The sequence below is a fragment of the Eublepharis macularius genome, chromosome 8, assembly GCF_028583425.1.
Source record: "Eublepharis macularius isolate TG4126 chromosome 8, MPM_Emac_v1.0, whole genome shotgun sequence".
NCBI lineage: Eukaryota > Metazoa > Chordata > Lepidosauria > Squamata > Eublepharidae > Eublepharis > Eublepharis macularius.
Window position 1 is genome coordinate 27,263,133 of NC_072797.1, and position 14,293 is coordinate 27,277,425.

Below are 14,293 nucleotides of genomic sequence, written 5' to 3' on the forward strand. Positions count from 1 at the left end.
TATGATATACTCTGCATAGAGGTTGAACAGGTAGGGAGATAATATTTATCCTTGTCTGACACACTTGCCAACTGGAAACTGTTCTGTTTCACCATATTCTATCCTGACAGTACCCTCTTGTCCATAGTACAGGTTGCACATCAAAACAATACATAAGAATGTAAAAATAACCATCCTGGATACAAACAACAGTCCACCTAGTTCAGCATCCTGCTTCCAAGACAGTCAGATGTAGTGCTGTAAAATGTCTGGAAATTTTTAAGTCATGGAAAAAAACTGTTTTTGTTTCTGTTTTTTTCTGAGGAAAAATGGAAACGGGGTGGGTGTGGGATTGAAATATATGCAGTACTTAGTCCTATCAAACCTAAACTCATTTTCCTGATTTAACAACATAAAATGCTTCCTTTATACTTGCATATAAAGTTGCACTGCTTGACATATTTATGGAATTTAAAAGTTATAAATGCTTGGATTTCTACATGAAAAAATTGTATCTATACCCAATGCCTGAGAGAAAACTACAAGCTGATGCACTCTGTGCTACCTTAGCGCATCTATGCTAATTTTTGTTATCTGAAAAGTGGAGAAAAATAGGAGTAAAACAGAAAAAAGGTCCACAGCCACAATAAAAGTACAAGCATATTGATATGTAGTTAAACTTTATAACATTAAAGCATTGAACTATTCTACATGTCAATAATATGTTGTACTTCCTTTTGTTTGATTGAATCTACTGCAATCAGTTTCCGCGGGTGATCCAGAGTTCTAGCATTACAGTGAAAATGAAAATAGTGTTTAAGGTGCCACTGGAATTTACATTATGTGGGTGAAAACCTACAACAGACAACCATGTGCCATTTTTGTTTTGTAGCTTATAGTGAAACATTTCTTCAGTGTTTCTTTATTAAAGGAGTGCTCAAAATTTTTTAAATATACATTTTAGGTTTCACACATGCCCAGAAAGAGGCCACTGAACACAGCAGAATTTATTTCAGAGTTAAAACTAAACATGTGAACTCCATTTGGCCAACAGGTGAAATCACAGTAACTATATTTGCCTTCCATGGAGCTTTTGGAAATAATAATAATAATGCACTCACTTGCACTAGAATTACTAACCCTTGAGATCTGAGCCCTTTCCCCCAGACTAGAAGTTAAAGTACCTTGAGGATGGCTGCAACTTTCATACAAGTACATGCATGCATAGGAACATCAAGGCACTATAGCACAAAACCTGTCACTTGACCTGCCCCATAAGAACTGTGCTCTAACTCTAGCCGTCCCCATTTACCAGAGACAGGCACTTTTTTGTGATACCTGTCCTTGCTCAGAGTCTCTTTTGCTTATTCAAGAGCAATTAAGTCGACTAAATTCAACGGGTCTTATTTAAAGTCAGTGGGCTTAAGAGACTGAAGCCACAATAATTTATACACAAAAAGGCAAGCCAAAAGGCTGCAAAGCTATGTACCAAGTACTTCCAGGAATAAGTTTGCAAGCATGCATTCTACGAAACCTTCTTGATGTTTTTTAAAAAAATTAACTTTACACACTGTATTTGAAATCAACCACTGCAAAACAAATGCAAGCATCTAGACAGCTGGTTTGTTACAACTCGGGGCACAAACTTGCAGTTTCTCTTCCCCCCTTCAAAGTCAAAAAACACGTGTGGACGAAAGGATCATGAGCATGCGCAGCACCAAGCTTTCTTCCGCCTCCAAGCTATAGAGCTGTCAGGGACGAACGGTTCTGAATGTCACGTGATGTTACGTGACCAATCACGATACTCAGCGTTGCCGGAAACGAGCTTCTTTCTTCCGGTTGGAAATATGGCGGCCCACAGAATTCGGCGGTTGCTGTGCAACTGCCGGCAGCTACACAGCGAAGCCTTGGCGCCGGCGACTACGACTACGACCGCGCCGCCCTCTCTGTACCCGCCGGTGGTGTTCTCAATCACGGCCAAGAGCCAGGCGGCCCAGCGGCGGCGACGCGAGCGGCTCTACCAGGAAGTGCACGACGCGCCCTCTTTGGAGGAGAAGCTGCGGATCTTCGGGAGGAACCAGCGCCTCAAGTACGTGGTCTACCCGCAGACGTGGGCCCTCAACGCCGACCGCTGGTACCAGGATTTCACCAAGACGGTCTTCGTGCCGGGGCTGCCGGCCCAGGAGGAAACTGGCGGGGAAGCAAGCCGCGTGGACCTGTCCGAGCTGCGCTCCGTGGTGTGCGACGTGCTGCTCCAAGAGCTGTTCTACCAGCGCAAGCGGACGCCCTATCTCTTCCGCGCCATCGACCAGGGGCCGGCGCCCTTTCTCACCCATCTGGTGCCTGCCCTCACCGCCTACCTGGCCAGCCACAACCCGGTCCTCGTTTCCTCCTCCATTGGTGCGTCTCTTCCCCGCGTTAGGCTTCGGGCGACCGCAACCATTTTCCAGAAAGGCGGAGTGTAAATGCTGTAAAATGAAGTCTCTAAGCCCTGCTCAGTGTAGGGGAAATATCAAGAAGAGTCTTGCTTTTTAAATTGTTATTTTTATTTATTGGAAGTTTGCCTTTCTCGCTGAGATCCAAGGTAGATTACATACTTGTGGCTGAGGAAGCTTGTGGCAAGCAATTACAAATATAATCAACAGTTAGGACATTCGTAGCAAAAATACAACACAATAATAATAACTGTTAACTACACTTATATACTGCTCCTCTATACAGTTTACTGGCCCACTCAGAGTGGTGAGCAAAATCAGTGTTGTTGTTATACCCATAATACAGCTGGGAAGCTGGGGCTGAGAGTAGTACCTTACCCAAGGCCACCTGCTGAGCTCATGACAGTAGTGAGTTATGGCAGCTTTGGTTGGCTTCATCAGTTGCATAGTCCACAAAAGCATATGCTAAATTAAGAGCTTGGAAGTCCAATTATACAATGTCTTCTTCCTTCAGTCCTCCTTTCTCCAGTTTGTGTGAATCAATGTGGTGGTGGAGAGTGCTGTCAAGTCATAGCTGACTTATGGCGACCCCTAATGGGGTTTCCATAGCAAGAGACTGATAGAGGTGATTTGCCATTGCCTGGCTTTGCAACCCTGGTCTTTGTTGCAGGTTTCCCATCCAATTACTAACCAAAGCTGACCCGGCTTAGCTTCTGAGATGTGATAAGATTGTGCTTGCCTGGACTATGCAGGTCAGCGCATTAATTAGTATGCTCTTCTTCCTCTGTAACTCAATGCAAAAAAACATGAGGCCAAACTGATTTATGCCGGAGATAAGAGCTATACCCGTTGTAATGCTCTAAGGACATGCTCTCTGCTTGCCTTGGGCCTTCTGTTTAAAGGTAAACTCACTTATTTAGACTCCTTGGTTAGCCCAAAGTTATGTAGAACCTTTATACACTCATGATTAAATTGTCCCTTTTTAATGGTATTGCTAGGTTGCCTGTTAGGATTCTTTTTCCAGATCAGTTATGCCCATTCCGTTTCCAGACAGTCGAGTCTCTTGTTCATGTTCTCTTGTAGTGTCTTTATGTGTTTCAGTTTAGGCTAAAATGAATTTTGCTGTGCTTTGATAAGTGGACTATGCTTCCTCTAGCAATATTAGAACAAAAGGTTCAGTACCTCTTTTTCTGATCCTAAATGTACTTACTTTGTTGCTTGATTTCTAGAAACTGCAGAGGGAGGTGTTTTTAAATATGGGCTTTATTTAAGTTTTTCAGCTTTGTTGTTTAAGACTTTGTTCTAAGAACAGAGAGATGAAAAGAAAAGGTTATGTAAATATGCTAAAAGTATTTTGCAGCATAATTGTTTGTAGTCAAGATCTTATTTTGTCGCATGTTTAAATTTCTCAGGAGGCTTGTGGCACTTTAAGGACTAACAAATTTTATTCCAGTACATGCTTCTGTGGACTTTGGTCTTTAGTCCATAAATGCTTGTGTGGGAATAAAATGTTCTTATCCTTTAAGGAGCCACCAGGCCAGCCACAAGGACCTGGAAGGCCCAGGTCTGAATCCCTCCTGTGCTGTGGAAGCTTGCTTGGTAACTGGGCTTGTCTTGCTTTCTCAGCTTAACTTACCTTAGAGTGGTTGTAAAAATAAAATGGAGGAAGATAGAACAATGTTTTATGCAACTTTGAATCCCCATAAGAAAAAAAAGCAAAGTGAAAATAAACTAAATAAAAACGAGACCGCTGAACGCATTAGGATTTATTCTTGAAGAAGCTTTTCTCTTTAGTGGAACAGATTCACAGGATCCATCTTGATTTATGCTTATTCAGAGGCTACTTAGTTCAGTAGGACTTAATCCCAGATAAATGTGCTTGTCAGTAAAGCCAATGATTTGGTGTCTGTGAAATTTGAACTGGAGATTTTAAATCATACATTTTAAACATTATTAGACCTGCTGTCTGTTAATGTAGCAACCTTAAACTCTTAATCTCATTGGTGTTTTCATTTTACAGAATGAAAATCACCCCATCTATATTGACCTATAAATAGTTTAAAACTTGCTAATGTTAATTTGACAATAACTCAGTAGGTACTGGTAAATGACAGTGCCAAAAATAAGGAATAATAGGTGGCAGTTAAAAAGCAAACATACCTAAGCAATATCAAAAAGAGTCCAGTAGCACCTTTAAGACTAACCAATTTTATTTTAGCATAAGCTTTCGAGAATCAAGTTCTCTTCGTCAGATGCCTGATACAGAGACTGGTCAAACACAGAAGAGCAGAGGGAAGAGGCAATTAGGGGGGGAGGGGGAGGGAGCAATCAAAACATTCCTTTGCTAGTATATGTAAACATCTCCTTTTGGTGTGTGTATCAGTTGGCTTCAAAGGAGTTTGCCCTGTTAGTTTGTAGAAGCCAAACAGCTAGACCATCCAATTCCAATGCAGTATGGGCCTTCGATAACCACAGCTCTCCCTACCAGAAGGCCCATACTGCATTAGAATTGCAATGTCTCCATTTAATTTACTGCATGGAGTATCTCATTCATGAGTCAGTACAGTAACATGTTTGAATTAGTCTTGAATAGAAAAGTGAATAATAATAACAATAACAATAATAACAACATTCAATTTATATACCACCCTTCAGGACAACTTAATGCCCACTCAGAGCAGATTACAAAGTATGTCATTATCCCCACAACAAAACACCCTGTGAGGTGGGTGGGAGCTCCAGAGAGCTGTGACTAGCCCAAGGTCACTCAGCTGGCTTCAAGTGGAGGAGTGGGGAATCAAACTCAGCTCTCCAGATTAGAGTCCCGCACTCTTAACCACTATACCAAACGTGGCATGAAACCCCTGAGAAACAATGCTTTGGCACCACATTTCTAGCCTGCTGTGTGACCATGACTCTTGTTTCAGAGGAAACTTACAAACATTTTTAGAAATTGAGAATCAGGCTAGAAAATAAGTTAACATTTCCAGACATCCAACTTGAATTATCTGATTTTTAAATTGTTTGTGTATGCCTATCCGGATCTGGGTGTGTCTCTTCATCTTTAATATACACACTTCAGATATTTAGATTGAACATTCCTGAAAGGAAAGAATTGTATAGCTTCATCAAATTAATTTATTTGTAACTAAACATGCATATTTCTTCATAACATTGATGAATGATCCTGACTTCAAGCGAGGCTTTTATTTTAGATTTTAAACCGGACGTAAATTTCTATTGGCTGCGTGGTGAGACAGTAGTTCCCCGTGGACATCGGAAGGGAAGAATTGATCCACTGAGATTTCAAATAGATGATAAACCTCACTGTCAACTTCGGATACCAAAGCAGCTTTCTGAGGTATGAATAGTTAGTATCTTTTAACAACATAATTTCTGTTGGTTTTGATTTCAGCAATGTGTGCCTTATATTCTGTAGTACCTGTTCCAGTGTGCAGCATAACTGACCTAGTCAACATGTGTAAGTGGGGTAATACAGTCTTTGTGGTGAAGAGGTTAGCATATTGCATTTGAAAACTATCAAAAACTGAGGCAGTTGAAATTGGAACACAGTTTTGAAGCATGTCATAAGATGACCTCAAGAGAAGCCTCCTTGGTTCACAAGATATCATGCCTCCTGATTAGAATGTGGCCAGCACAGCAGCATAGGCAGATATGTAATGAGCATCCTTGTTACAGAGCAGATAGTTTTGTGTATCTGCATGAGCAGTGATTTAATAACCTGGTCATGATCTGACACAGATTTTTAGTGAAATTACTCACTGGCAGCAGTTGATTTGTGGGAAGGTAAAGCCACAGCACTGAATAGCATCCATTTAGTTGGATCTTACAAACTCAAAAGGAAGCATTTTCTTTGAAGGATGGTTATTTTGAGTTCATGGGAACCTTTAATTTATTTTAATTGCATGCTAGTCCCTATGATAGAAGAGGATGCCTAGGAACTTCTTCAGTGCTTTCAAGGTTATACATTTCTAAAGACTTTTTGCCATATATAGGCTTTTTGTAAGAGCTTGGATAAAGTTTTACAGTAGCTTTGAGAGTTTGATGCTGTGTCCTGGGATACCAGCTCTAGTAAGAGTTTTCACTCAGTAAGCATGAGTATATTTCTTTCTTGGTGATAATGTTTTAAATATCTTAAAGGTTCCATTTCCTTGAAGTGATTTCAGAGAAGTTAAGATTTGATTGAGGCTGAACACTTAAATTAATTGGCTTGGCATTTGACTTGGTTTCTTGAATGATTTTGTTTAGAGCCTTTTTCTGAAACTTTTCAGAGCTGGACAAAGTACAGAGGAGGGGAACCAAAATGGTTAAGTGTTTAGAGCACCTTTCCTGTGAGGAAAGGTTGAAGAGTCAGAGAATTTTCAGTTAGAAAAGAGATGACTAAAGGGGGACATGATAGAGGTTTATAAAATTACTGGCACTAGAGCCCATTGTGACATAATACAGTGGGCTCTAGCAGTGGTCGCTGGGCTGAGCCACCCTGTTCTGCAGCAGGCCGCCAGGCCAGGCAGCCCCGTGCTGCAGTGAGCTGTTGGGCTGTACCGCTGCACTGGGCTCCAAGGTGGTAGGCAGGCCTGGGCCACAGCACCATGTCTTCCTGCTGCTGCGCTGGTCCTTCCCTGGCCTCCAGAAGCCCTGAGGCAGCAGGAAGCCCCAGCAGTGTGGTGTCAGGTCTTCCCATCACTGGGCCGGGGCTTCCTGGGCCTCCAGAAGTCCCAAGGCACTGGGAAGGCCCGGTGCCATGATGCTGGGCCTTCCTGCAGCTGTGCTGGGCCTTTCCAGGCCTCTGGAGTCCCCTAAGGAGGTGGTGGAGAGGCAAACCGTTTTATCCCAACTCGGTTCTTATACTGCGTACTGCACCTGCGTGGGCATAAGAAGTGAGTCATCAGCAACACGGTTTGCCTTTTATGTTTAAGGATGCACGTGACAGAGTGGACAGAAAAATGGCAGCTTCCCCTGTGTGACCCCTGGCAGCTTCCCTTGCAAAAACTGAAGATTGGGGGGGGGGGGCGTAAAGGCAGCCTTGCCTGGTGCACGGGAAGAAGGAAGCAGGAGTAAAGGAGAGGCTATGGAGCTTTCAGGGAAGGGAAGAGGAAACAGTAGGGGAGAGGAAAAGAGATGCTTCCTGCAAATCCTGGCAGGTCCTCTGCTTCTTTATTATATTAGCAAACCTGCATCAGGCTAGAGAGTGTGGTCACTTGCCTACCACTCTTTGTTGCTGTGCTTGCCTTAGTCCAGAACTTGAGCCAAGTAGTAGAAGCAATGAATTCTTGTGTGTGCGCACACAAAGGAATTTAAAACGGGGGCCAGCTGTGCAAACAGTATCCTGTGAAGCATAAAGACAGATGAGAATGAAAACCTGAGCCATGTTTGCAGCAGATTTACAGGGCAGTGATATAGCCGTGTATCACAGGGCCACCTTATCTGTGTCCTCTCACAGAGGGCCTAAAGCTATCTAATTTCTTCATATCGCAGTGATAAATGTGGACAATCTTCCTTATGAACAGGGAAAGGCATTAAATAGTAGAGCTCAGAAAATCAATCAGGAAACCAGGCCAATTAATGAAAGTTCTTGGCCTCAATTAAATCCTAACCTCTCTGAAATCACTTTGTGTCATGGGCTCTGGGTCCTCAGAGGATGAAGACCTCAGGGAGGATGACAGGGGAGAGAGTATTCCAAGCCCCTCCAGAGGCAGCCGCTTGGAAGACCAGCAGGGAGCGGAACAGCAGGAACCCTTGCCGGAGCAGGCTGAGGAATCCAGGGCAGACTCCGAGACAGAGGCTGTTCCCTTACCTGCACCAGCAGTTGAGACCAGGGCAACATCCCCACCAAGGTCCCCTGAACCTGAAAGGCAGCGTAGGGTGCGGCAGCGTCTTGCTGCACAGGAAAGGAGGCGAAGTGCAAGGCTTCAGGCACTCAAACAGCGGCGTAATGACCTTGAGTCTTAACAGGATGCAGCACTGCCCTGAAGGTGAGAGCTCTTAAGCCAGGACGCCCTTTCCCTCGTTGCAGAAGCACCTGCGCACAGACCCGCCCGGCTCTACTGCGACCTAGCTCTGCTCTGACTGCTTTCTTGGCTCTGACCTTTGAATTCGGCTCACTGTATTATGCTCCCTGCTTGCTCCCCGGTCGGCTTGGTTGAACTCTGGACTTTTAGAGAAGCTCGTGGCAGACTCCCTGCCTGCCTTCCAGCACACTTTGAGGAAATGAATCTTTTAAGATACTTGAAAGAAACTTTCATGTGGCCCTGTCTCTGTGTCTTATAGCAGGACAATGATCTCTTTAAGACAGCAGTGCAGAGCTGCTTGTGCACACAGGTTGGGTTCTCTCTCTTGCTATGTTTGGTGTAGTGGTTAAGAGCATGGGACTCTAATCTGGAGAACCAGGTTTGATTCCCCACTCCTTCACTTGAAGTCAGCTGTGTGACCTTGGGCTAGTCACAGCTCTCTGGAGCTCTCTCAGCCCCACCCACCTCGCAGGGTGTGTTTTGTCGTGGGGATAATAATGAGATACTCTGTAAACCGCTCTGAGTGGGTATTAAGTTGTCCTGAAGGGCGGTATATAAATTGAATGTTGTTGCTATTTTGGCAACTGTCATAGCACTGTCTGTGAAGAAATGTGCACATTGTTTCTCTCTCACTCAAACACACCCCTGGGGCGGGAGGAAGAACTTTAAGGGCAAATGACAGGAGTGAACATAAGGACAATATCAGTATTACACTTTTAGTATTAAGCTTGACTAGTTTTCTGCTTGCTGAGTTATTTTCTTTCTTCTCCCCCTCCCTCCAAGTTTGTCCCTCTGGACTATGTGGCTCCTGAGGAGATTCCTGTTTTCAAAGTTTTACCTGACAAACTTCCATTGTTTAAAAGGCAATATGACAACAAAATATTTATAGGTAAGGCTACCATATCAAAACACTAATATAAAAAATGTTCTTTCAGATTCAGAGAGCCAGTTCGGTGTAGTGGTTAAGAGCACAGGACTCTAATCTGGAGAGCCGGGTTTGATTCCCCACTCCTTTGCTTGAAGCCAGCTGGATGACCTTGGGCTAGTCACAGCTCTCTGGAGCTCTCTCAGCCTCACCCACCTCACAGGGTGTTTTGTTGTGGGGATAATAATGGCATACTTTGTAAACCGCTCTGAGTGGGCATTAAGTTGTCCTGAAGGGCGGTATATAAATTGAATGTTGTTGTTGTTATATACATACATTTTGGATTCTTTTCTCTTTTATAGCTAAAATGTTTTTATTGTCACTTGTTAGATTTTATATGGTACTTTCAGGTCACGCGTTTATACCCTTTCTCTTAAACTCAATGAATGGTGTGGAATCAGGACCTTACTTTGATAATTTATTATCACCATATTTCACTTGAGAAGGGCAGAGAGCTAAGTGAAGCAGGACTTGTTTAAGACTTATTTAGTTAATCTGTGGCAGAGGTAAGATTTGACATAGAACTAGCTCACAGTTCTCACTTCTAGCTCCTATACCACTACTAGTGTTGTCAGTTCACCCATATAGAGGGCACACGTATAGAGCCGTTCACCTATAAAAGGGCACACGTAGTTCTCAATCTATGGAATTGGGAACATGGTTTTTAATAATTTGCAGTTGCTATGGTTTTTATGCATATATGCTCTGTCTCATTATTAAGCTGGATGTGTATGAGAGAGGCTAGTGTGCTCAATACTGATATTCTGAACACACCTAACCCGTCTTGTTGCCTGTACATGGATGTTGTGTTTGCCAACTTAGTTTTAGCTGTAAAAACATTTAAGTACATAAACATAAAACTATTTGCTGGTCAGCTATCTTGTATGTTACATGCTTTAAAAATATTAAATATTTATATCCTGCACTTTCAGACTTTCCAGTTCCCATGGTGCACAACAACAATCAGTGCAATATATAAATAAATATTAACATATCAAAATATCATGATACTGTAGCAGGCATAAAATTAAATATAGGTCATGCACAACTCTGTTAAAACCAGTAGGCAGCTAAAAATTAGTTAAAGGCAAGAAATGCCAATGGTCAGTAAAATGTTTGTTGGCTTAGATCTGGTAGAGCATTCACATGGATTTCAAGGAGCATTACAAGGATTTCAGCCTGCAAAGTGTGACTTTTTTTGCCATCTCCCACTCCTGCTCAAAATGCTCCAATGCTGTTTCTGGAGGTCATGGGAGAACATTTGGAGCAGCAGAAGAAGAGGAAGCTGAGAAAGTCAAGCTCCGTGGATGGAAATTCTCTTCTGGGACTAATATATTGTCTTCATTTTGTAATCCTGATCTTAGAATTGTATTTGGGTTTACAAATTACTCTTTTTTACAAAATAGTTTGTTTTCAGTTAGTGAAATTGGGCACCTTTCTTAAGTGTCATTTTACTAATAAATTCAGTACACCCTTTATTTTAATTTACTTATTAGCTTAATTCTTACTGAGTATTTTGAAGCTAAAGCAGTTAAGAAATTTGTGCAGAAATGGAATTGGTGCTTTTCTGGGCTGTCTTGTCTGTACAAAAGCATCTAAAATGTTTTTTTTTTCCCCCTCTTGGGGGCGGATTTAGGTTCAAAGGTAGCGGATCCCTGCCTGTATGGCCATACGCAATTTCATTTGCTTCCTAGCAGACTGAAAAGAGAGAGGCTGATAAGATTAGGCCTCACTGATCAGACTGAAGTCGTCTACCGTGCCAATGGAATTGCAAGTCTTTTTGCCTGGACTGGAGCGCAAGCAATGTACCAGGGTAAGGTGATTGGTAATTGAGAAGTAATATGCTTTTATTGTGTTGGCTTTAATACGGGATTCCCCAACGTGGAGCCCATGGGTGCAATGATACCAATCAGTACGTCCCCTGGTTTCTGTCAAGTTTTTCAGAAAGTGGGCAGGGCCAGTGTAAATCAGGGCTTGTTATTGGCTACCCTCGTTCAAATGAAAGAGCATTCCACAGCTGCAGTAATAGCTATTGGACAATCAGGGAGACTGATAACCATTCACCCTTCTGACTTTCCTTCTTTTTATTCTTCCTCTTTCTCCCTTCCTCTCTCGTGGGCTTTCTTTTTTATTCCCCTTCTGCCATTTTTTTGCACAGTGAGAAGTGAGACATTATGATTTTCTCTGTCTCCTGTGGTAGCCATTTTGTGGTGGCACTCCCCACACACCCTCAAAATTGCAAAGGTGCCTGCAGGCTCAAAAAAGTTGCTTCAACAGTTAGTATTAATGAAAACAAAATAGCAATAAGCAAAATGTTGGGCAGGCTCTCGAATTTAGCCTTTATGTTACCTGAATTAGTCTCCTTGCGAGTAAATAGAATTTGTGGGGGGAAATAGCAAGCAAGAAAGACCGCTATGCAAGATCCCGGTAACCACAGGATCTATTTACCAATAATTTACGGAGTCCTTTCCCAAGGATATATGCACACGAAGCTGGTGTTCTTAATTAAAGGGTAATTTTTATTCAAGGAGCGAATACATACACACACAGACACACAAAAGACCTAAGAAAAGCAATGGTGAAGGTGGGATAGATTTGAGGGTTTGCAAGGCGATAATTACCTAAATGGAGAGCAGGGGTCCGTGGAGGGAGAGCTTCAAACGCCAGCGTTCTCGGCCAAGGGAGCAAGAGGTAAAGGTTTTATAGGTAAAACGTGCCCCGAGGTGGGAGAACCCACCTAACTGTTAGAACAAAGACTCCAACGGTCAATTCCTGGGATTGACAAAAGGTTTGATTATCTTGATTGGTAGCTGCCGGGGCATGTGAAGGCAAATACAAAATTTGTTCTAGCACTGCACAAAAGGCAGTTTGTTAATAAAGTACACCAGGGCTAAGTTGATAAATTTAGGTGGGGACTGTACTTTCCCAGGAACAACTGTAAATACTTATGAATGTCATTTGATTAGCTCCTTAATCAAGGACAGGAGATCTCATCACGGAAGGAGGGAAAGGAAAGTCTTAAGTGACGATGACTCTGCGAGACCTTTGTTGCACTGGATTCCTTAAGGGCTGAGGAGACTGCAAATTCAATCACCTCTAATCACTCTGTATTCCTGTGCAGCATTCCATTCATGCCTTGATCTCCTGAGCGGGATTCAGCAACTGTTAACTGGAGGTCCTCTGGCTGCAATACAAGCTGCCATTTTAAATCCAGAGGCCTGGTGATTTTTAATATCACAAGCAGCCATGTTAAAATGGCTGTTAAAGATGGCGGAGGCTGGCCTGACTGCTTACATTTAGACTGCCACAAGATTAACCTGAACAAGTAAAAATACATCAATAGCATGGTGTTGCATGCCCCCTCGGGCCTTTGTGAGCCTCTTTTACAGATCTCACTAGGTTCTGCTACTGGCTTGGAAACTGCAGCACCAGTGTCATTGTACTATTGGCCCTTAAGGTAAAGTTGGTAAGATACTAGCTTGAAGATGAGTTTTGCTAGTCCGAACTTCACATATAGGAGGAATTCATCTTGAGTGGAGGCAGATGTCGGCAACCACCCTGTTTACAATGTACCAAGCACAAAACATTTTCATTGTTTAGTTGGTGAATGCAGGCTAATTCTCCTCTTGTCCTCTTTTGCTGAGTTAAATGATTGAAGAGTCTCAGTAATTAAGTTGCATCCCTTTACAAGGGCCTTATACCACCTTTGCATCTTTTTAGTGGTAGAAAAGTGCTTTTGTTTAACTGGTTTCTGTTCTCCCCACCCCCTTCTCTCCCAGGATTCTGGAGTGAGGCAGATGTGACCCGGCCCTTTGTATCGCAGGCTGTGATTACTGACGGAAGATATTTTGCCTTCTTTTGTTACCAGTTGAATACCTTGGCTTTAACTGTTGATGCTGATAAAAATAACCCCAGGAAAAATATTTGCTGGGGAACTGAGAGTAAGCCCCTGTACCAAGCAATAGAAGACAATGATGTGAAAGGGTTTGATGACGAAGTTCTGCTTCAATTGGTCAATTTTTTTCTACACAGACCAAAATAATTTTAACTCTAAATTCAGATAATGAGAACAATCTCAAATGCTGAAGCAACCCCCATTGTGAAAAACGTTGTCTGGACTACAGTCATACATTGCTTTTCAGGATGAAAAGGGGTTATAGAAGAACTTTGCTGGTGCTGTTGATTGCCGAATTTGTCTGTGTGTATGTACCTATCTATATAGCTGCTTAAATGAAATATGAAAAGTATTATGTGTGAGTTGTTTTTCATTAGGATGTGACTCTGTCCTGACAGGCCCAGGTGTGAATCAGCCACAAGAAACTAGACAAAGCGTTATATTTTGTACTCATTATTGCAGCATATTTGCATCTTATCTTTTCATGTTCACACATGCATGGTAAAAAAAGGCACAAGGGTTGAGCTAATGTTCAAACTTTTGCAATGCAATATATTTTAAACTGTTTCCCTGATGTGGCAGTTGAGATTTGTGTACTAAACGTACACATCAAATTCATTGTGCTGTCTTCAGTGGAGCTACTGCATTACAAATAACTGATTTCAAATGGGACCATTAAAGCAAAGGCTTAGCTTGTCCAGCTAAAAGATGCCCATGAGCATCCTGCTTTCCTAAAAAAAAAAAAAAAAAACGCATTTAATCAGTCGTACTTTAGTTTCTCTCTTAAGAGCAATGTTATTCAGTGGCTAACTAACAGGAATATCTGGAGAATAAAATTGCTACTAATGAAATAAAATATAGGGTGCCATCTTGCTTGTCTCCCTTTCTGAGCCTTGTCTCTAACACAAGTATAATTTATGGACATCCATTCTTTTTCAGATTGCAATTTTTGGTAGGGTGAGAGTTTGCAATTAAAATATGTATGAATGGAACCTCTAAAGGCAGGTGAGTCATACTGCCATCTGCTTGC

At 42.3% G+C, this 14,293-nt stretch overlaps 1 protein-coding gene across 1 annotated transcript; it reads left to right on the forward strand.

Annotated features, from left to right (window-relative positions):
- The first annotated feature begins 1,760 nt into the window (after positions 1 to 1,760).
- Positions 1,761 to 13,615, forward strand: MRPS30 (mitochondrial ribosomal protein S30). Its single transcript, XM_054986663.1, has 5 exons — positions 1,761 to 2,379; positions 5,630 to 5,775; positions 9,227 to 9,332; positions 11,005 to 11,181; positions 13,148 to 13,615. The coding sequence occupies exons 1-5, from the start codon at positions 1,761 to 1,763 to the stop codon at positions 13,408 to 13,410; spliced, it is 1,311 nt and encodes a 436-aa protein (XP_054842638.1). The 3' UTR covers positions 13,411 to 13,615.
- Positions 13,616 to 14,293: the final 678 nt, after the last annotated feature.